Source organism: Penicillium concentricum (genome assembly GCF_028827145.1).
Source record: "Penicillium concentricum strain IBT 3081 chromosome Unknown utg000002l_segment0_segment0, whole genome shotgun sequence".
In the NCBI taxonomy this organism is placed as follows: domain Eukaryota; kingdom Fungi; phylum Ascomycota; class Eurotiomycetes; order Eurotiales; family Aspergillaceae; genus Penicillium; species Penicillium concentricum.
In genome coordinates this window covers 4702545-4725029 of record NW_026622755.1, presented here as the reverse complement: position 1 = coordinate 4725029, position 22485 = coordinate 4702545, and the positions used below count along the sequence as shown (strand labels likewise).

General features: G+C 49.4%; 9 protein-coding genes across 9 annotated transcripts; 4 read left to right on the top strand and 5 right to left on the bottom strand.

Moving 5' to 3' along the window:
- Nucleotides 1–76: 76 nt before the first annotated feature.
- Nucleotides 77–1218, bottom strand: N7517_005437 (cupin domain-containing protein; the record flags this gene model as incomplete). The annotated part of the gene is made up of 3 exons (XM_056723167.1): nt 77–381; nt 445–879; nt 972–1218. The coding sequence occupies 3 exons, from the start codon at nt 1216–1218 to the stop codon at nt 77–79; spliced, it is 987 nt and encodes a 328-aa protein (XP_056579417.1).
- Nucleotides 1219–1471: 253 nt separating this feature from the next.
- N7517_005436 (uncharacterized protein) lies at nt 1472–3163 on the top strand (the record flags this gene model as incomplete). Its single annotated transcript, XM_056723166.1, has 7 exons — nt 1472–1522; nt 1572–1763; nt 1814–2168; nt 2222–2378; nt 2430–2585; nt 2638–2777; nt 2829–3163. The coding sequence occupies 7 exons, from the start codon at nt 1472–1474 to the stop codon at nt 3161–3163; spliced, it is 1386 nt and encodes a 461-aa protein (XP_056579416.1).
- Nucleotides 3164–3669: 506 nt separating this feature from the next.
- On the top strand, nt 3670–4781 carry N7517_005435 (fumarylacetoacetate hydrolase family protein; the record flags this gene model as incomplete). The annotated part of the gene is made up of 4 exons (XM_056723165.1): nt 3670–3946; nt 4023–4159; nt 4234–4603; nt 4675–4781. 4 exons carry the CDS (start codon nt 3670–3672, stop codon nt 4779–4781), a joined length of 891 nt encoding a protein of 296 aa, XP_056579415.1.
- A 976-nt stretch (nt 4782–5757) lies between these two features.
- On the bottom strand, nt 5758–6618 carry N7517_005434 (RlpA-like double-psi beta-barrel domain-containing protein; the record flags this gene model as incomplete). Its single annotated transcript, XM_056723164.1, has 1 exon — nt 5758–6618. The coding sequence occupies one exon, from the start codon at nt 6616–6618 to the stop codon at nt 5758–5760; it is 861 nt and encodes a 286-aa protein (XP_056579414.1).
- Nucleotides 6619–9344: 2726 nt separating this feature from the next.
- N7517_005433 (uncharacterized protein) lies at nt 9345–10640 on the top strand (the record flags this gene model as incomplete). The annotated part of the gene is made up of 4 exons (XM_056723163.1): nt 9345–9521; nt 9578–9721; nt 9770–9837; nt 9887–10640. The coding sequence occupies 4 exons, from the start codon at nt 9345–9347 to the stop codon at nt 10638–10640; spliced, it is 1143 nt and encodes a 380-aa protein (XP_056579413.1).
- A 795-nt stretch (nt 10641–11435) lies between these two features.
- Nucleotides 11436–14217, bottom strand: N7517_005432 (ribonucleotide-diphosphate reductase subunit RNR1; the record flags this gene model as incomplete). The annotated part of the gene is made up of 3 exons (XM_056723162.1): nt 11436–13850; nt 13907–14064; nt 14199–14217. The coding sequence occupies 3 exons, from the start codon at nt 14215–14217 to the stop codon at nt 11436–11438; spliced, it is 2592 nt and encodes an 863-aa protein (XP_056579412.1).
- A 1092-nt stretch (nt 14218–15309) lies between these two features.
- N7517_005431 (putative GPI anchored cell wall protein) lies at nt 15310–15975 on the bottom strand (the record flags this gene model as incomplete). The annotated part of the gene is made up of 3 exons (XM_056723161.1): nt 15310–15614; nt 15674–15819; nt 15872–15975. The coding sequence occupies 3 exons, from the start codon at nt 15973–15975 to the stop codon at nt 15310–15312; spliced, it is 555 nt and encodes a 184-aa protein (XP_056579411.1).
- Nucleotides 15976–18070: 2095 nt separating this feature from the next.
- On the top strand, nt 18071–20416 carry N7517_005430 (TPR domain protein; the record flags this gene model as incomplete). Its single annotated transcript, XM_056723160.1, has 3 exons — nt 18071–18738; nt 18791–19492; nt 19540–20416. 3 exons carry the CDS (start codon nt 18071–18073, stop codon nt 20414–20416), a joined length of 2247 nt encoding a protein of 748 aa, XP_056579410.1.
- Nucleotides 20417–20763: 347 nt separating this feature from the next.
- N7517_005429 (uncharacterized protein) lies at nt 20764–22319 on the bottom strand (the record flags this gene model as incomplete). Its single annotated transcript, XM_056723159.1, has 2 exons — nt 20764–21875; nt 21926–22319. 2 exons carry the CDS (start codon nt 22317–22319, stop codon nt 20764–20766), a joined length of 1506 nt encoding a protein of 501 aa, XP_056579409.1.
- Between the last annotated feature and the right edge of the window lie 166 nt (nt 22320–22485).

Genomic DNA, 22485 nt, shown 5'->3' with positions numbered 1-22485 from the left:
AATTCCAAATTCAGTCGGAGTTGTGCTACATTCTATCGTTTGACCCTGAGTACCCAATCACGCCATATTAAAGGTTTCACTCGTCCACAAGGGACTCAACATCCATATCCTCCGAGCGATAGAATCCCAATGCATCAATCATGGGCTTATCATCAAACCGATACAGATAGACCGGTTCTTCAACATCCGCAAAGTGCTGGTATCTGTACCACGCCGGAACACAGAAAGTATCACCCTGCTCCCAGGTATATTCCTTATCGCCAATAATCGAGCGTCCTTTTCCAGTGATGACATGGTAAACAGCGGACGTAGTCTCCCGTCGGGAAGGCGAAGCCTTAGATGCCGAAATTCGCTCAGCACATCCCCCAAGGACGCGACTCACTATAAAAATCATTAGCCATCCTTTCGCCCGTGGAGTCAAGCAATAAAAAAGGTATCCCATACCTTCACGTCCATCCTCCTTCAAATATCTCTTCGTAACCCAATCCCCAGCAACTCCATCCAACTGCGCCTTCATGGTGACCCACGGGAAAACCAACGGCGAAGTGGTACTATCAACATTCTCCGCAGGATAACGGGGCTTATCGAAGTGTTCCACAAAGTGCACAGGGAAGTGTCTGAAGTTAGGCAGGTCCAGCCCATCCAGCCACACCATAGGTCCAGAGCCGTCTTTGCCGTGATCATGGTAGTTCCAGGTTGGTGTGAGAATAACATCTCCGCGCTGCATTGTGATGCGTCGGCCATGGACAGCAGTGAAGCCGCCCTGGCCTTCAATGATGAAGCGCATGGCAAAAGCCGTGTGTCGGTGAGCGCGCGCGGTCTCGTTGGGCATCACTAGCTGCAAACCAGCGTAGAGGGTATCGGTGGTGAAGGGGGCATCTTTGATAGGATGTTAGAAACAGTTGCAAGCAGTATATAGTAAATAGAAAGGTATAGTGCAATGCGAAATCAAAGGATAGCTTTGTACATACCCCGAGCTGGGTTGGTGAGCATCAGCACCCGGCGCTCAGCCTGGTCAGCTGGGACGAGCTTTCCAGCGCGCTCCAAGTTAGGTCTGATGGCGCTGTACTTCCAGACATTTGGAATGGTTGTTGGGTTTGGCGCTGGAGGGTTCAGACGAGCCATCTGCTTCCACAAAGGGAGGGTCTTGCTCGCTTCCAGGTCAGCGAGAAGCTGCTCCTCTGTGTCAACGACACTTTCCACTTGAGTTGAAGTCATGGTTGGGGTTGTTTTGGTAATGAGAAAGATCTTTGGGTTGTATTGTCTAACTTCTATGGAGAAATAGTCCTTCAAATATATCTTGAACACTTTTGTAGGGGGGTCATCGGCTCTTGCTAAAGTCCGGGGCAAGATCGGATGGTCTTCCCCGGTACGTTCCCAGCCGAGGGGTCATAAAGGCGGTGATCCGACGATATGCGCTGTTGGGCTCCAATTATTTCTCTGTGAAACAAAGCAAGTGACAGTAAGCAAGATGGTGTCTAATGGTCAGGCCAGTGGCCATGTTTCTCAGGCGTCATTGAAGGTGAGTTTCTCATCCCGAAATGGAAACCCATATATTAATGAATCAATAGACCCCAACATATCCCAGCAACTGCCTCGAATTTTTGAATGATCCATTGGCAGGTGAAAGGACCATCCCTGCACAGGTTCGCCTAAACATTATCGTCGTCGGGGCCGGACTTGGCGGACTCGCAACAGCCATCGCGCTTGCAGGCTCAGGTCACACCGTGACTGTCTATGAGCAAGCACAGAAGCTCGGAGAAGTATTGACTCTCCTCCATCGATGCAAACCAAAGCTAATCACCTACCTCAGGTCGGCGCTGGTATCCAAATACCATCAAACTCGACTCGTCTTCTGAGCAGGCTCGGGCTAGACCCATACCTGAAAGAGTATGTGACCGAGCCAGGGTCCATTTCTTTCCGACGCTGGCAATCAGGAGGTGTCATCGGGCTTACGCAACTTATTCCGAACTTCCGAGAACAGTTCGGCGCACCATACTATGTGATCCATCGCGCAAACTTCCATTCTGCGCTGCATAAACGCGCCCTGGATCTGGGTGTCACAGTCAAGGTCGCTTCGCGGGTTGTGGGATATAATGTCGAGGGACCAAGTATCGTCCTTGGGAATGGTGAAACTGCTTCGGCTGATTTGGTCGTTGCCGCAGACGGTATATATCCCGACGCTCCTGAGATATATATGGCCGATTCTAATGTATTGTAGGTGTCAAATCAGTCGCTCGTGGAACACTCGATGAGAGCGGCAAGCCATCATTCGAGAAGACCGGGTTCGCAGCCTACCGAGCTACCGTGGACGTGGAGCGCATCAAGGAAGACCCAGAACTTGCTTGGCTGTTGGAAAAACCGGCTCTCAATATCTGGTTAGCACAAGTATGAAAGGATCTTCGAACCCCAACTGACCTTTTTGCTAGGATTGGCGATCAACGTCACGTAATGACATACACCATCGGAGCTGGCAAGTCTTTCAACATGGTTCTTTCGCATCCAGATGACAGCGATCCTTCAACCTGGGATCAGGTAAATACTCTCAGTGATATGAGACGCGAGTTCCAAGGATGGGACAGCCGGTATGAGTCTTTGAAACTTGCTCCTTTTGTCGTTTTATTAATATATTTCCAGACTCGAGAAGATTATCGGACTCATCGAAAAAACCATCAAATGGCCACTGATTAGTGGAGTCCCCTTACCTCGCTGGGTGAATGGCAAGGTATTGATCCTAGGAGATGCAGCACATGCAATGCTTCCTTATATGTCACAAGGTAAGTCCAAAGCCACAATTCACATCGACAACAGTCACTAAAACTAGACAGGTGCGGCAATGGCCGTCGAAGACGGCGCAGCACTGGCACGATCTCTATCCAAGATCGAGAATGTCGCAGACATCCCCAAAGCATTAGGTATTTTCGAGAAAGTTCGTATCGAGCGAGCTGGAATGATGCAAGAGGCCAGTCTTCTGAATGGAAAGCTTTGGCATTTCGCCGACGGGCCGCTTCAGGAAGCTCGTGATGCAGCTATGAAGCCCGAGACTTTAGGTTTGCCTTTCAGTCACAGCCCTAACCAGTGGAGTGATCCGGCAACCCAGATGTGGTGTTATGGATATGATGCTGAGCAAGAGATTGATAGAGCTTGGAAGTTGGAATTGTAGAAAAGACCGTCTCCATAGAGAATATAAAATTTTCCTTTTGGGTGACTACATATTACATTCCTGATGTATGCCTCGTTCCCATCTCCAGGGCTCTTTTCGCTCTCTATGTAAACTATTGAAGCAGTGCTAGATCTATTATAAGTTTCCGTTGATAGATCTATTATACGTTTCCGTTGGCCTCTATTCATCAATATCAGTCCAGTCACTGTAGACGTCCGATTTCCAGAAGAAAATTAATTCGCACATCGACCAATGGGACAGGTTATACTAGTCATACCCCAGTTTCCCTGCATCCTCTCATTTCTCATTCGATTAGCTACCAAACCCCTCAATCCGAGCCATGCCCCCGATCCCGGAACTACACCCGACAACCCCGGTCTACCCGATCTATCCCCGGCACAACGACAGTAAAGAGCCATATAACCCCCCAACTCCCGGAATGAATGCCTCTCTATTAGTCAATTTCAATTAAAACAAGCAGGACCAAGAAATATATATCCAAAAACATGTCTCTCCCGTGGAAACGCCTAATCCGCTTCATCGCAACAGACGGCCGTACCCTACGCGGCGAGCCCATCCTTCCCACCCCAACAACAGACCTGGGCTTTATAACCGAGTCAGACAAACTGCAAGCACGTGTGATCGAAGGCGATGATCTCTACGACACCACGGGCAAAACACACGTCACCGATGAAATCGTCTCGGTGAAGACCGTCCTAGGCCCATTGGCGCAGACAGATGTTCCTATTATTCGTTGTGTTGGATTGAACTATGCAAAGCATAGTAAGTTTTCCCATCTTTAACTAGACAAAACACTCCACAGGGACAGTAACTTATACAATATCCGCTGTGTCTACAGTCAAAGAAGCCGGCCGCACCCCGCCCCCATTCCCATTCATCTTCTTCAAGCCAAACACCACAATCCACGACCACGGCGCACCCGTCGCAATCCCGCAGATCGCCCAGGATTCGCAGGCAGATTACGAAGGCGAGCTGGTAAGACACGTCCCCTGATCTGGGGTCTACGAATACCCTGCCCTGGTATCCAGTATATTAACAAACGCCCACAGTGCCTGGTTATCGGCCGCGATGCTAAGAACGTCTCCCAAGAGAATGCGCTTTCTTATGTAGCTGCCTACACAGTCGGCAACGACATCTCAGCGCGCAAGCTGCAGCGTAGCCCGGAGCTCGCGGGACGTGTGCCGCAATGGGGATTCTCCAAGGGATTTGATACGTTTGCCCCGCTAGGACCGTGTCTTGTTGCTGCGAGCGAGATCGCCGATCCTAGTAAGCTGCTGCTGAAGACCATCGTTGATGGGGAGGTTCGACAGGAGGAGTATATTGCGGATCTTTTGTTCGATTGCGCGTATCTGGTGTCATATCTTTCGCAGGGTACGACGTTGCAGAAGGGGAGTGTTATTATGACGGGAACGCCTGGTGGTGAGTTTTATCCCTTTTCAGTTTGTTTGTTTGGGATGGAATTGCTTGAGCTGACTTGAATTCTTTGTTAGGTGTCGGCGCTGGTCTTTCGCCGCCGAAGTACCTGGTCCCTGGAACACAGATGGATGTTGTTATTGATGGTATTGGAACGCTGAGGAATGGCGTGGTGTTCGATTGAGCTGGATTATCTGGTTGTCAATGATAGGATGGGGTTCAGGGCTAGACTATAGACGGGAAGCACATAGAGATCGTCAGAGCACTGCAGATCCAAATTTAAGACAATATCGCAAGAAAAGTCCGCTGCATAGCCTGACTTAACTGGAGATGGAGGCCCGCAATTGAGCATCCCAAGCTAGAAGTGAGGCGCAGCTGTCTCAGCGTGGACCAATATAGTCATTAGCCTTGCGTTGCTGTTCTTTTTCCGTGTTGAGCCGACTTGGATGAGTCTCAAAAGTGGAAAGGGGCAAGACTAAGGGGTATGTTGTACGGAGTACGGAGTACTCCGTACACAGTTACTGGTACTAGCTGGATACTACTCTGTACTAGGACGAATACTCGAGAGACTATTGGAGCAAACAAACACGTGTCAAACGAAACGAATTTTATTCAATGATCCGTCTCCTGCAGTATGCCATCCTTTTTTTGTGGGTTTTTTTCGTTTGACGAGCATGATCATCGTAATCATCATTGCCCTGTCGCATTTGCATGTTCGAGATCTCGTCAAGAGAGTCAAACCGTCCATGACTTGCCAGCATGCGCGCAGGGATCGTAAGAATATGTCTTGTGGCCGAATGGGGTCCATCATAAGGTGGTATTTCACAAGAAGACTCCGAAGAAAAGAAGATTCTATGAACATGAAAAAATGGGTAAAATGTGAATGCGGTCCACTAGGGACACGCGAAATGGTCAAAAGATCCAGGGTCAAAGGAGTGGACGAAAGGTAAAAAAAAGGCCCGGTCTCTCCGAAAGATGAATGATTGGGTTTTCGGAGAGACTGGGAAAGAAGGGCAAAAGATCACAGTAAAGTGAATAGAAGGGGAAAAAAAGGGAAGAGTCGTCAAGACAATATCCGCTTGCGCAATCTACCAGAGATGTGTCCATTGTTCATGTTCGTATTCGTGGCCATCAATACCAACGCGCGGTCGACGCAACGTTTAATGGATGTACCACTTGGCACCATCGGCACGGCCCAGGTCCATGGAGGCGAGCTCGCCGAAGAAGTGACGTGACAGATCGACAGAGCCGTTGTCACAACCCATGCACTTATCGACCACGATACCAGTAGCAGTTTGGCCGTTGTATGTGACGGTGACGGTCTTGCCGCAGTCACCGTCGGTCATGATACCGTGGGGAAGGGCGAGAACGTTCTCGACGGTACCGTCGTTGGTAGTGCCGCAGGAGCTGGGGTTGGTGCTGGTAGTGGCAGTGTCGTAGAAGGTGATCTCACCGCTGCAAGGGGAGCCCTCGGAGCAGGGGCCGGTGCGGCCGCTGCTGGTCTCGGTGTTGGTGGTCTCCTTTTTGGCCGTCCGGATGGTAGCAGGGGAAGCAGTGGAAGTGGTCTCAGCCTCTACGACGGGAGCGGGAGCAGAATAGGCCTCCAAGGTGGGAGCGGGAGCGGCAGTGGTGGTGGAAGAAGTAGTGGTGGTGGATGAGGTAGTGGTGGTGGAGGAGGTAGTGGTGGGCGCAGCCTTCTCCTGCTCCTTGACAATGGCCTCAACAGTAGGGGCAGCAGCAGCGGTGGTGGTGGTGGACGAGGTGGTGGGCGCCGCCTTCTCCTGTTCCTTGACAGGAGCCTGGACAACAGCGGCAGCGGTAGTAGTGACAGCGTTGGCGATCACAGGGAGAGTAGCGGAGTGAGTGGCCTGAGGGTAGATGGTGGTGGTGACATCGACGGTGGTCCAGACGATATCAGTAACGGTCTCCCAAACGACGACGCGTTTGGCGACGGGAGCCGAGTAGCCGGTCATGGCGAAGAAAGCGCCAACAAGGGCGAGAGTCTTAGAGATAGGAGCCATTGCGAATGAATCGGAATAGATTTCAAAGAAGGTGTGTGTGTGGTTGTTTAAAGGATTGATCAACTGCACAGCAGGAAGCACTCGAAAGGAACGTGAGTGTTGAAAAAGGAAGGAATGGGTTGAAAGAGAGAGAGAGGGAGAGACGAAAGAGAAGGGAAGTCTCGACTTTATAAAATACCAAAGTAAGGCACAAAAGAGGAAAACGGCCCACTTCCCAAGGTTAGGTACCCACTAATCCACCAAACCCATGGTCCAAATCAAGCCACGATCCGTACCGGACCATGGACAACTCACTTCCTTTCGTTGTTATGGTGCCTACATATGTAATGTACGGAGTACCACAGAGTATTATCCTACATTCAACATAGAACACAGAGGGAATATCACAACTTTCAGGTACCCGGACGCCCCGGTAGATCCTCATTGGAAAAGACCAGGGGCTTGTGCGCACAAACCATTTTTCTCCTGGCCCTAATCTCCTCTGGGGATAGACCGGCTTCAGCCGATCCAACCCTCGGGAGCCTATTGGGGTCTCACGATCCACATATTTTGCCTCTGGTACCTGACTAACTGACCTATCAGCGACGGCACAAATTTCTTTTTGTCTCTTTTCTTTCTTGGGGGATACCATATCCGCTCTTTATTTTTCATATTAAGATCTCAGCGCACCTTTGCTTTCTAGTCGCCTTATAAATGACGTTTCGGTGTACACGCACCCCAGGGAAGGACTGGTCAGAATACTGCAGTCTTTTCGTCTGACATGTGCGTATTGTAACGGGTCCATGCCATTGGACAATGCTACTGTAAGACAAAGATGCCTTTTAAGCCAATCCAGCTGGGATGGGTGGTTTTGTATTATACTCCGTACTCCGTACAGGTAAATTTCACCCACTGCGGTCTAGACTTTTTAAGTTTTTGAGCCGTTGGATTTTTTAGTGGGAAAATAGTGCCGATCTCTTAGATTTTTATTGTGTGAATACCACTACAATTTGAGACCTTATAGATGTACTCAGTGTATTCTTAGAATCTAGACTCTTCACTTTCAAGATCTTTCTGTATCCAGATTACCCCTCCCAGCCCTAAAACACAAAATGCAGGGCACAGGGCATCGGAACCTGGAGACAACCACCTAATACCGGGAACCCGATCAGGGTGCTGACTATGTGCTCAGCAATCAAAATGCACCTAGAGCTCTGACCGGTATTTTAGACCCAACCAGATTCTTCCCGAGAAGGGAGACAATGTCGCACCAATAACAGATAGTACAAACTCGGGAATTTGGTTGGCATCCATATTCCGTCTTGTATTCCGCTTCGTCCAGTCCCCTCTACTCCACTTGACCGAAGATCTCCCCAGAATAGGATTGGATGACCATGGTTTGATGGTATATTGCAATGAAATTGCAGATTGGAAGACTTTGAAGAATTTGATGGGTTTTGGACGAGGGTTGGGCTCCGGATTGTACGGAAGGCTATGCAAGTCAACTACAGTATGTAGCATGATAAGCAGAGCGATTATTGCCACTGTCTTGGAATACGGGGCCTAGATTTTGCATGGCATGTCAATTTATAGATTTGTAGTGTGCCTAGAATGTGAGATTTGACATTCTAGATTCGAGATCCCAGATCCCGGCCCGGGCTTAAGGAATGCAATCTGCGGAATGCGAGATCAAAGAAAAGACTTGGACTCACCACAAAGGGGAAAACTTTTCTTTCTACAAACCACATTTTCTCTCATATCAATGGTGAACATACATATTGCCTTAGCCAAAAAAAAAAAAAAAAAAAAACGAAAAATATCTGTTAGAGGGTGGCAAAACAAAAAGAAAAAGAAGCGAACTATGAAGCATGTGGCTTGCCCAGGATCCCCAGTCGTTGACCGTTAAGGTGGAGTTCGAAAGCCGTATATGGCGACCGGCGAGGGTTCGTCCGATCAATATCTGTACGTTGATGAAACTGGCTGTCGTATTGAGGGTAAGGACAAAATTGCAACTGCCTATCAAGGACGATCTGCACAGCGTCCGGGAAATCCGGCGAAGGCGTCACCGTAATTGAGTGCATCCGCAAATGGCAATATACCGTGAAATAGATATCCCTAAATTTGCAATGAGGTCTTGAAATCTCGTACAATCGGGCCTTTGCAGATACAGGCCTCTATCCGTTTAACCGGGTGGTTCAACCGATGCTTGATCGTTCAGGAAATGAGTCAGAGCTTTCAATCTTCGACGATCCGCAGCAAGAGCAGTCTTCAAGCGTGACAGATTCTTTTTCACCGAGTGCACTCGTCATACGAAGGAATGTTTAGAAGGTTAAACTACTCCAAGAGGAGGAAATCCGTCCAAAGCTCCATATACCGTAGGATCTACCAGATCACTACAGGGCACCTTCACCAGACTGCGAATTTTTTATACCGCAGGCCCTTGAAAAGGAAAGAGCGTTTCAATATAACAGGGACTATAATCCTGTGATCCGAAGATCAACAAGCTAGCGCGTGTCATATCAGGTAAATCAGTGCCCTCCGGCCGTGCCGACGATCATTCGACTCAAGCCCAGCTACATACCCAGATAATGCTACTAGCGTCGCTGACATGACCCGAGGCAACCCATGTGCATAGTGGAGACCCCAAATATATCGACCAACCATGCTTTCGGAGGATGGGATGTTACCTCCTACACGTCTAGGAAGGTTAACGCGTTCTGTTGTCTCAATCCCGATGATAACTGAGGATGGCGTTTCCTGTATCCCAACTACGCTGTGTACAGCTCCTTCTGGTCGTGTTCGGGGTCGCCTTCATCCTCTTCCAGCTACGATCAAACACTCACAAGGAAACCGCCCCCACCCAGGAGGTCTCGAGCGACCATGATTGGGATAATTTTGATGACATCAGAAACGAGACCCTTGGGGTAATGATTCCATTTCAGGCCCTCACCTGGAGATCTTTCAGCTCATGTCGATTTAGGTTCAAAATGTATTCGCCATTAACCTTGCCAGCCGGCCTGACAAGCGGGACAATATTGTTCTAGGCTCATCACTCAGTAATTTCCACGTCGAGTGGATCGACGGCGTGACTCCGGATGAAATAGATAATAAATCCTATCCATATGTATGTATTCTAAAGTCATATAATAGACGCGACGACTGACCGTTCTAGAACTGGAATCATGACCAGAAACGAACCGAGTATGCTGCCCGGCGGGCGCATGTCAATGGACTCCAGCGGTATGTGGATTGAAACTGCAATATTTGACTTGACCTAATTATCTCCTAGAATTGTCCAGGAGAGATTAGCAAGCGCTATTATTATGGAAGACGATGCCGACTGGGATGTATCACTCAAACTCCAGCTCCAGAGCTTCGCCCACGCAGTCCGAGCCCTCCAGCCCCAGGATACCCAGAAAGCTCCAATCCAGTCCCCATACGGCGACGACTGGGACATTCTATGGCTAGGCCACTGTGGCGTGTCATGTAAAACTGATTTGCCATTTTATCTTACCCCGAACGATCCAACTATCCCAATGCCCCGTCACTTTCGCCCTCTGTGGCGCGACTCTCCGATATTCAAGGGCCACGAGAGACCCGATCACAGTCGTCTTGTGTGCACAGCAAGCGACGCAGTCTGCTCAATGTTCTATGCCGTGAGCTACCGTGGTGCGCAACGGATCCTCGCGGCCCTATCGGTCAACCCGTCTGGTCTTGCAGAGGAGATTAATATTGGTGCCCAGTTTGACGTCTCACTCGGACGCATGTGCGGTAATGGTTATTTGCGGTGTTTTGCACCTTACCCATCGATCACGGGCGGGTTCCGTCAGGCAGGGCCAAAAGCAAAGTCTTCCGATATTCAAGATGAGACCGGTGAGCAAGCAGGCTTCTCCAGCTCGGGGGTGATGTATAGCACAATGCTCAATATCAACCGTATCCTGAAAGGGGAACGGACTGTTCATGCAACATGGGACGATGTGGATGTGTTGGATGTCATCCCCGGAGACATCACTATGGAACAGGGGGCTATTTATGGGACCTAAAGGTGAGTGGTACCGCTCCAATAGGAAGGATACAACTTTTGCCGTGGTGGAAACTTGTCCTAGCATCTTGGCGGCAACGTCCACTGCAAATGACCATGTCTCATCATCGACTTTCTCCTGGAATATCTGTTTGCTGGCATCAAAAGAGAAATGAACAAAAGCAAACTATGAAGCATGTGGCTTGCTAAGGATCCCCATCGAACCAGCGGAGAGTACATGTAGTTCATAGTCAGCGACGAGGGCGTTTGAAAGCGTTTTATCTTTGATTGATCAATCTTATCTTTCCGGTGGATAAAGGACTGGCTCTGGCGAGTATTTGGTTGACTCGAATTCTTTTTTTGGCATTCCCGGATGGGGATATCGGATCTGTTTGGCGCTAGTGGCTTGTTCGAGTTTCGAGGAATTTTGGTTTGCGTTGGGTTCACATCATTAGTATGGAAAATTAACCAGTCGAAAGGCAATGCGACCTGCAAGTTTAGGGATGGGTAATATAAGGCAGAGTGTATACCAAGACTTGGGATATTCAGGGATGAGACCAGTACTGTCCAACCACGAATATTTACGTAGTACACTTGGCTTAGAAAGTCTACAAAGGAAGAATGAATAACAACACGTTATTGAAGTAATAATGAGAAAATCCAGGAAATATCATGATCCCACGCCGAAACACACAAACAAAGGAAAAAAGTCCATCAAAATCATAATATGGGTACACGTGAGAAGCCACGACAGAAGGCATGACTATGCACAAAACTCAAAAGGGAAACATCCAAAAGCATTCAAGGCAAAGAAAACTTAACCCTGGCACATGATGCAAGCATCCTTGTTCTCGATGCTGCACTGCAGGGCCGCATCAGAGAAGATATCACCATCCACTGCTCTGCTTTCGGCATCTTCAGGCTCAGCGTCAGCATCAGCATCAGCGGCATTAGCCTCGACAGTAGGAGCAGCAACGACAGGTGCGGCCACCGAGCGCGGGGTCTCCTCGACAGGGGCGATGACCTTGGCGGTAACGGCCTCAGCGCTGTTGGTACGGGGAATGGCCGAGTAAGCGGAGGTACCGGTGGTACCAGTACGCTTCTTAGAGCGAGCGATGTTGGTGTCCTCAACCAAGAGCTGCTCCTGATCGACGGTGAACTGGATAGGGGCGGAAGCGGCCATGGTACGCAGGTAGTACATGCCGGTCTTGAGACCCATCTTCCAGCCGGCGAAGTGCATGCTGGTCAGCTTGCCCATGGTGGGCTCCTTCAAGTGGATGTTGAGGGACTGCGACTGATCGATGAAGGCACCGCGGTCGGCGGCCATCTGCAGAATATTGCGCTGGGAGATCTCCCAAACGGTCTTGTACAGGGCCTTGATATCGGCGGGGATGTTGGGGATGTTCTGGACGGAGCCACCATCGGCGATGATGCGGTTCTTCATGTTGTCGGACCACAGGCCGAGGTCGACCAGATCCTTCAGAAGCCAAGGGTTGACGACCTGGAACTCACCAGCCAGGACACGACGGGAGTAGATGTTCGAGGTGTAGGGCTCGAAGCACTCGTTGAAGCCCAGAATTTGACTGGTGCTAGCAGTAGGCATGGGAGCCACCAACAGACTGTTGCGGACACCATGCTCGGCAATCTTGGCCTTCAGGGAAGCCCAGTCCCAGAGATCAGTGGGGGTGCGGTCCCACATGTCGTACTGCAGAATGCCCTGCGAGACGGGAGAGCCAGGGTAGGTCTCATAGGTACCAAGCTTCTTGGCAATCTCGTTGGAAGCAGTCAAGGCACCGTGATAGATGGTCTCGAAGATCTGGATGTTGAGCTGTCTAGCCTCAGGGGAGTCGAAGGGCAGACGCAGAGCCAGGAAAGCATCAGCAAGACCATTGACACCGAGAGCGATGGGGCGGTGACGGAAGTTGCTCTTCTTCGCCTCAGGAACGGGGTAGTAGTTGATATCAATGATCTTGTTCAGGTTGTGAACGAGAACCTGCACGACCTCGTGGAGCTTGCCAAAGTCATACTCGCCTCGGGCAGAGTCGACAAAGGTGGGAAGGGCGAGGGAAGCCAGGTTGCAGACAGCCACCTCATCAGGGGCACTGTACTCGACGATCTCGGTGCACAGGTTAGAGCTGCGAATAGTACCCAGGTTCTTCTGGTTACTCTTCTTGTTGCAAGCATCCTTGTAGAGCATGAAGGGGTTACCAGTCTCAGTCTGGGCCTCGAGAATGGCGTACCAGAGCTTCTGAGCCTTGATGGTCTTGCGGCCACGGCCCTCCTGCTCGTACTTCGCGTAGAGGGCTTCGAACTCATCACCGTAGACATCAGCCAGGCCGGGGGCCTCGTTGGGGCAGAAGAGGGTCCAGTCACCGTTGGCCTCAACACGCTTCATGAAGAGATCGGGAGTCCACAAAGCGTAGAAAAGGTCACGGGCGCGAACCTCCTCCTTACCGTGGTTCTTGCGCAGATCAAGGAACTCGAAGACATCGGCGTGCCACGGCTCCAGGTAGATAGCAAAGGCACCAGGACGCTTGTTACCACCCTGGTCCACATAGCGTGCAGTGTTGTTAAACACACGCAGCATAGGAACAATACCGTTGGAGGAGCCGTTGGTTCCACCAATGTAAGAACCGGTAGCGCGAATGCGGTGAACATTCAGACCGATACCACCAGCGGTCTTGGAGATCATGGCACAGGTCTTAAGAGTATCATAGATACCCTCAATGCTGTCCGCACTGACATCAACCAGGAAGCAAGATGCAAGCTGGGGCTGGGGAGTAGCGGCATTGAACAGAGTGGGGGAGGCGTGAGTGAAGAACTTCTGGGACATCAAGTGGTATGTCTCGATGGCCTTTTCAATGTCCTCACCGTGAATTCCGACAGCAACACGCATCAGCAAGTGCTGGGGACGCTCAGCAACATTGCCGTTGATCCGAAGAAGGTATGAACGCTCAAGGGTCTTGAATCCGAAGAAGTTGTAGTTGAAGTCACGATCGTACACAATGGCCGAGTTGAGCTCCTCGGCATGCTTCATAACGATCTCGTAGTGTTCCTTTGAGATCATAGGAGCAGCCTTATTGTTCTTGGGGTTCACATAATGGAAGAGGTCGGAGATGACCATGGAGAATTGCTTTTTGGTTTGCTTGTGGAGGTTCGAAACGGCGATACGCGCAGCCAGAATGGCGTAGTCGGGGTGTGTGACGGTCATGTATGCAGCTGTCTCGGCAGCCTGACATTGAAATATTAACATAATGTCATAGAGTGTGGGTAATCAAGCGAACATACCAAGTTATCTAGCTCAATGGTGCCAACACCCTGGTAGACACCAGAGATGACCTTTTGGGTGATGGCTGCGGCATCAACGTGCTCGGGGTCAAGGCCATAACAGAGCCTCGAGACACGTGCGGTGATCTTGTCGAACTGCACGCGTTCCTTGCGTCCATCTGCAGTTGATATTCACGTTAGCCTTGGATCCGAGGAGTGTGGCAAGGCCAGATGGCTGTGGCGAGATGGAGGAGCAGAAGCTATCTCTCGCCACCAATGCCTCTGTATACCAGAAGATCATATATGCACTTACCTCTCTTGTAGACGAACATTTTGAATAATGATGGTTTTGATAGGGGCTTGAAAAAAATAAAGAAGTGAACAGGGGTATCAAGACAGGAGAATTGAGATGATATTAGAATATAGAGAAAGGGGGAGAAGATGAATGTATGAAGCCCGTAGAGGGGTGTGAGAAGAAGAAGAGATCAGAGGGGCAGAGGAATCTTTGGTTGCCGAGTGGACGCGTTGTCTCGCGTGCCCGCGTTTTTTCAGCTTACCAACAGGGAGGCTCCTGAGGCTCCACCTTTCTTTCCAAACCTCCATCCTGCCAGGCAGAAAACACAATTTATACCATTTACAGTTAGCGCATGTATACTAATGGTCCTAGCGTGGGTCTACTAGCGAAGATACAGAAGGCGGTGTGAATGAAGAATAGGCGGTGAAAATAGGCCTTGCAGCCAAACTGCAGGTCGCGAGTGATCACGTGAACACGCGAATGGTCGCGCATGGATGCCATGCTACCGGAAGGGCTGTCACCGAGCGGCCTGAAGCATTCCGGGCTCAGATGATCTCTAAATGCTATTGCTAGATCGAAGTATTTTTTTTGACAGCTTAAGCTTCACCCCACCATGTCCTCGTCAATATCATATGCAACACTGAGAGGCTTGATCCCAACCTCTGAACCCTTACTGCATCATGCATCAATGTGATGGATCTACGTGTACTCAATTGTTTCTGATCAAGGGGCCAAGAGGTGCGGGGATGACCGCAGGAATATCTTGTATGGAATTCTTTCTATTCTACAAGAGGGACGTGCTACCATCTGTTGGTCTATTGGATTCATTTGATACTGTTTACATCGACCAACTGATTGGCAATTGAGGTAGACCTAGATATTTTCAAGCCTTGTTCCTTGTTCTGTGGGAAGGTAAAGAGCATAGAAATCAATGTGATTTTAGCAAATAAGAAGATAAAAGTTCAAGGGATTCAAATATTGGCATCAGACGAGCAACATATTAGATAATTCAAACCAGATCCCTGAACACCGATGGTTCAAACCAGATCGAAAGCAGCAACATCATGGCTAGTAATCCATGCTTGCATCGATATTCGCTATGTGGTTGCGCCCAGATAATGCTAGATTCTTACAGCAAAGCAGCAGCGCCGAGGAAAATGGCGGCAACAAAGGTGGTCGCGGAGAACTGGCGGTCGGACGAAGCGGCGTTGAAGGTCGAACTAGGGGAAGCAGCGCTACCAGAGCCGGAGGCGGTGCCAGTGCTGGCTCCCGTTCCAGTGGCGGCAGGGCTGGAGCCAGAGCCAGTGCCAGTGGCGGCAGAGGAACCGGTCTTGGTGGCAATGGCACCGGTCACAGTACCAGAGGAGACAGCGGTGACGAAGCCGGTGGCGGTAGAGCTCTCAGAAGTGCCGGTAGAGGTAGTGGAAACAGTCACTAAAGAGAAGATAATAAGTAACCGATTCACGTGTTCTCGGGTATGTGTTGATCCTTACCAACTTTGTGGCCGAGCTGGGCGCAGTTGCTGGCGAAGAACTTCAGGGAGGCTTCGCTATCGGCACAGTTCTTGGAGATATCGGCCTGGATCTTGCTGGCGTTCGAGCCGCAGATAGCCTTCGAGTCGGCCGGGTTGGCTTGGTTGCTAGATGCGATCAGCTCATGATTCCACATTCCTTCCATTCCTTCGAGCTTACCCGATGATCTTGAGAACACAGGCGGGGGTCTGCACGGTAGTGGCAGTCACGACGTTAGCCAGAGCCATAACGGCAACGGCGAAGATGGACTTGTTGAAGAGCATGATGAAAGATTGGCTGGAGATTGGGAAATTGGATAAAAGACTGGATTCAAGATCGCACAGCGAGTCGAGAGTAAAAGAGTGTGTTGGGCTAAAGAGCGTGTGTGAAAGACAAAGAGTGACGAAGTTGGAAAGGATAAGGTCTAGAAGAAACGGAAACGGGGGGTGAGAACTCGGGGCAACCGCAGTTTCATCCAATCTGGAAGCCACAACGGGAGTCAGGGTCTGTTACATTACAGTAGAATCCTTACAAGGAGGTACTCCACTATTTGGAGTTTCATATTAAATATACTTTACAATACATGTTATTTTAATACATGTATTTTGTTCCCCATGGCTCGCACATCGGGTCCAAAAGTGGATTAGCTTCAGGGACCTGTCCCCAGAGATGTCAGTTCTGTGTCTTGTGTAAACAAATATAATGACCGTGTTACTCGGATTAAATTGAATATTCATCTTAGGGGTATTCTGTAACATTCTAGGTAAAGACAGTTTTGTCTTTTTCCTTAATTTTATGTGTCTTAGTGGCTGATCCAGATTAGGATTAGAGGATTCGAGCTCTATTAATAACTTCAGTTACTACATATACCGCAAAGTAAAGATAAACAATAAGATGTACAACTACGGATCTTACTGTGCAGGTCTCTAATAAACTTCAGCTAAAGACCGTGAGCACTATGGACATCTACCCCCAAATCTATTCGTATTGTGCTGTAGCACTACGACCAAGGTGTCTCATAAAATTGATGCGTGCGACAGGCTTGCGGTTTGCAACAATCGGAATGTTTATATCTTTAGACTTCGGCGAATATTTAACAAAGGAACAAAGCGCAGAACATTAGACAAAGAGCTATAAAAGACAGGGGAAATAGCGCAACAATGATTCGCTCTATCTCACTAGTCATCGACGGCGACTTATACTCTCTAGTATCGTTCCTTCTCCCCTGCCCATGTAAAAAGGAGACACGTGGTTGTAAGATCAGAAAGTGTTTATAGAGGGATGAGGAAGGCGCGCCCCGGACTGTTATATAGAACTTTAGTCTGGTCATATTAGGGAAGTTATATTTAACAGTAAGATCCGCAGTTGTGCATCTTATTGTTTATCTGATCTCGAAGCGATGATCCGGGACATCAATAATCGGTTCATTTCCTCTGCTCGTAGGTTTATGTGAACAAGTTCGGGACGCAAGTCCTCTTCGTGACTCTCTCTAACGCAGTATCAACACATACAGGCTTCCCATATGGAGGTTGGGACGTGGATCGTGCTCGCTTGATCTATTGATATATGCTTACATTGTTTATTTTCAACCTTGGAACATTCCGGCGTCATGAATGACTGTAGACTTCAACGTAAACCAAGCAATTAGAGAGCACCAATCAATATACCATAGGTAGTATTACTCATACAGCAAAGAGGATGGAACCTTCATTACAGAAGCAAGTATCAAAACAGCAACCGTGTGATATTTCAAAGTCCTTTCTTCCAACACGATCTCATCTTCTCCTCGCTGAGAGGGGTCTGTCATATACTATATGAAACGGAAGGGCTAATGGATTTCCTACCACCTGATTCGGCTTTACATACACTTTCTGTGCGGAGTAGGCTTGGCGACCAGATTCTGGCTGCTCGATGAGATGGTGCAGTTGAGAACACGGCAGCGATGAAGGCTTCCGCTTACTGTAACATACTCAAATAAATCTAGACCCTCAAGCTGCAAGCAGATATTTATATATACCGTATTATATGACTTCCTAGTATTAGAATAAACGTAATACCAATATCTTCGGATTCAAGTGCAGCAAGGAGAGAGGGAGTGCAATTCGGGTCCGGCTTTGGCCATTTATCAGTGAGTACTTTTGAATTTTTCGCTTTTGCCTAGGTGATTGAACAATATCCAGCCTGTTTGCTCGATGCGTTGTTTGCCAGCTAACCCCCCTGTCACCTCCGACCCCGCCTGGGTTTTTACAACGCATCCTCTTTCACCTTCCTCTTAAATAATTTCTCATCTGGCAGTTCAAATCCTTTCTTATTGTCCTTTCCTTGCTTTCCCTCAGTACCCAATACGGCTTGGAAACACCTAGCTTTTCTGTCACCAGCATGGATACTAACGACGTCTCCGATGATCCGGAATACTTGAGATATCTTCAAGTACATAGCCAAAATCTGAAGAACGCGCAAGCCCTCAAGGGCCGTCCAGCAAAATCCCCAAAGTCCAAAGATGAGATCCTGATGCAGTTCATGTTTCGACAAATGATGAAGACGAAAGCTCCGACTAGTTCGATGAATATCTTACCTTCGTTTCTACCACCTGCCTACCCCCCATGTCATACTCCTTTCAGCAAGTTGAAGAAGATTATGATCAAAGACCTGTGTCTTGAAACTCATCATAGGAAACGGTATCTCCTCATTAGAACGGTCACTCAGTCAGATACGATGACCGCCGTGGTGGCCATCGTAGAAGATGAAGACGGGAGTGTTCTCATGCTGCAGCTCTACAATCAAGAGCAGGAGCTATCGAATGCACACAGCCTCAGGGAGGGTACGGTGCTTGTTGTGAAAGAACCCTATGTGAAAGTAATGGCAGACGGAGACTACGGGATTCGAGTAGACCATCTCTCGGACGTCTCGTTTGTCCCCGACTTTGACAAATTAGTTCCCTTATCCTGGAGGAAACGTGTGACGCAGGCTGATGAGGACGCCTCTTCTTGGAAGACGAAAGGAAGTGAGCATTTTAATCAGGGTGATTATCGTTCGGCAATCCTATGGTAAGCTGCAAGATATCGCTATGTCTGAAAGCGGATACTGAAAATAATTTAGCTATTCAAAGACGTTAGACGCCCATCCGTCACCGGAATTAGTGGTAACGGCGCAGCTCAACCGTGCCCTTTCCTTTTTGAAAAGCTACCGCTTTGATGCGGCGCTGAAAGATGTAGAAAATGTGCTGCAAGTATCAGAGCTATCAGAAAAAGGTCTCTTTAGAAAGGCTCAAGCCCTGTATCAACTTCGAAGGTTCAAGGAATCATGTGAAACTCACGCAATACTTGCAGAGAAGTATCCAGATAACACCCAGGCCACACATGAGTACTCGCGAGCATCTGCTCGGCTTGTGGAGCAGGATAGCGGGAAATACGAGTTCAGGAAAATGATACTGGAGGCCAAGAAGCGTCAGCCCCCGAGGCTTGACCGGGGTACCTATATTGGTCCTGTAACTGTCAAGCAGACTCAATCTCATGGCAGAGGACTCTTCACAACAGAGGCGGTGACGGCAGGCGACCTTCTCTTCTGTGAAAAGGCATTTTCTCACGCTTTCTACGATAAGGATACCTCGCAAGATCTTCGTCTGTTACTCAATGTCGACATGAACAAAGCTACGATTGGTACTCAAGCAGAGCTTATTGGATTTATTGCCCAGAAGCTGCATAAAAATCCGTCCCTGATACCAGACTTTGTCGATCTTCATCATGGCACATACAAATCAGTGGATGTCCTAGAAGTGGATGGCATGCCCGTCGTAGATACGTATGTCACTGCGTTCCCATCTTGGTACCAAAGCTAATACCCTCTAGGTTCCTAGTTGAGAGAATCATTCACTTGAACGGTTTTGGGTGTCCGCTTTTCTCTCGCGAGAGTCATATAGGCTGCATGAAAGGGGATGATGATACGGCCAAAAAGGCCAATGGGCGATTCCATTCCTCTGGGGTCTGGACGATGGCATCATACATTAATCACTCTTGCGTGAGCAACGCTCGCCGCTCTTTTATTGGAGACATGATGATCGTTCGTGCTTCAAGGGACCTGCCTGCTAACACCGAAATTACCTTCTGGTACAAATCACCCATGACCACTGATCCAAAAGAATTCCCCGTCAACCTGCAGCACTGGGGCTTCAAGTGCGATTGCATATTATGCCAGGAAACACGAAATGCTAGCAGCATTGTTCTATCAAACCGAAACAGAATTTTGGCCGAGCTTCGAAGATTATTCAAGACATCGAAGATGAACTTGCGAAAGATTGAAGACAAAATTTCCACCCTCGCAGGCACATATTCCCGACCAGCTTCTGAAGTCCCTCGTCTTACACTTGATTCGCCATATCTGTCTCTCGCTGCGATCTATGCTTCATCCCGAAAACTCGAAAAGAGTGTGGAATTTGGATTGAAGACCCTCGAGTCACTTGGCTTCGTTATCGCAGGTGGAAATCTTCCTCATGTCTCAAATGCTCCATTGGTAGTTAAAAAATGGGGGCTGATGAATGATGGCGTCGTGGGATGCTGGATGATTCTGTGCTCAGCATATCGAGAGCTCGCACCAACCCTCGCGTCCCAAGCTGAGGGATATGCTAGAGTCTCCTACAAAATCTGCGTTGGCGAAGATGAGACTTTTGATAAAACATACAGCAGGCTATCGGGTCGGGCCGATGGTTTTCTGACGACCGCAAAGTAATTAGGCGAGGCTATAAAACGATGACTGCAAATCTTTCGACTCACGGCACGGTCGAAGCAGTAAGCCGCTGAAGCATAAGTCAAGCTAGTTTGAAGGGGTTTTCTTTTAATATGTCTTTGTCTATGCGAATTTCAAGAAACGAATGATAAGCATTATTGGATTGTATAATACCTACATATGTAGTGATATTGGCCGGTAGTACCTGCTAGATATGATTTATCTATGTTATAATATTGTACGTAGTGTTGTAAATCGCATTTCGACTAGCTTAGGCCTCTATACAGCCTTATAACGTGTTATTAAATATGACGCCGTTCTAGCATGAGCTCTAAGAGGTATCCGCGACTTTACCTGCTAAGCTCCAAAGCGGCAAAGATCCGTCGCCCTCTCTCGTCTTGAATGCACCCGATCCACATGACCTGCTTGAGCTCTGTTCGTGTCTCTGCCCACAACAAGTTTGGCTCCGCGATGCTGTCCCAGAGCTCTTGAAGCCACCGCTCACTAGTGCCAAAGACAGTCGCGCCGCAGACAATTGCCAGCCAGCGCAAGATGGATCGCAGGCCTGAATTTGTTGACGGTGCTGACATCGACTGCGATATTGGTGAGGATGCCGACGGCACAAGAGTTCTGCATGCGCGTCGGAGGCGGTCCGCTAGATGCTTGTAAGCTACCTGCCGTCCTGGCACCCGGAACATTGTCGCGAGAAAGGCCAGCATGCCCAGACATAGCCATTCGCCAGGCATATCAACCAGCAGGTTCTTGAGGTGCAGCAGGCGAGTCTGAATGGAGCTGAGAACTGGCTGGAACTCGCTCGCATTGAGTCGCATATTGCTGTCTGCATGTACGTTGATCAGCTCTGTCAGCCGCTGCAAGTCCTGAAAGGCAATGATGAGCCTGGGGTCCATGAACGCCTGAGATAGAGCCAGATACAGCTCGACATCGACTGATGGCGACGGGCGCGTAAAGGCCGGGTCCCACGACACGGGGCCCTTGAGAAACAGTGGCGCCCCTCCTGCTGTGAGGCACCACATCAGGTCCAGGCACTCGAGCTTGAACTGGGTGACGGGGTTCACCCAAAGGTACCCGTGGCTGCCTCGCATCTCTACAAGCCGTTGTAGGCCCGCCATATGCGCATTACTGGCGTCGTAGTCGCCACTGGTGCTAGAGACAATTGCCAGGAGCATTACGGTGTAGATAGTCGTGTCATCTAGGTGCGAGGCCCCCGTTGCCAGCTTTTTGTTGAGCAGCGTTAGCGTTCTCCCCAAGTGGAACTGCGACGACTTGGCTAGCGGCAGATTTTGCGCCCAGTCGTTGACAGCTGAGTTGATAAAGAGAATGGTGTGAAGGAACGACTTGTCAAAAGACGGCCAGATGGAGCCAAAGCCTACATCGTCGTTGAAGTCGACCGCAATCTCGACGAGAGGGTACGAGGCTTCGGTGATACGATTGAAAGCCATAACTAGATAGATTTTAGTCGAATTCTCGATCCAATCGAAGAGGCAGTCTTACACTGTCGCATCAGCGACTCGGGCATCTGGCCGACCGCATTCGCAAATTCATCGACGACCGGTCCAAAGACAAAGCCTCGAGGTGCCTGAGGAAGACGATCCCACGGGCCCTCGTCTGGCGGCGCTGACCTTTGCTTTACCCGCCGCGGGACCGTCGTAGAAATGGACGCATTTCCTCCTTGAGATATAGCTAAACTTGATCGGCACTTGATTACAGGGACAGCGCTCATTTCAACATTTGTACTGAATTGCTTCGCTGCCCGCCTAGCTTCCCGGTTAGAGCGGCGTGATCCCTCGCGCTTGTTCCGGCCCTTCATGCAGTGGCTGCGGACCTGTGACCTGTCAGCAGGTGTCTGCTTGTCATCCCCGCCGTACGTGACAAAGGCGAATTGCATCGTCATGGCCACAGTTCATCGAACTTTGCTTTAGCGATCAGCGGGCTTATCCAGTCGCATCTGGAATTGCGTCTCGGAGAAAATGAGAGCGATGACGGATAGCGGTAGGCTGTCCAGCCGATGCGGGACCAGACTATATACCCAGCATGGCCTTGTGTAGGGGCCG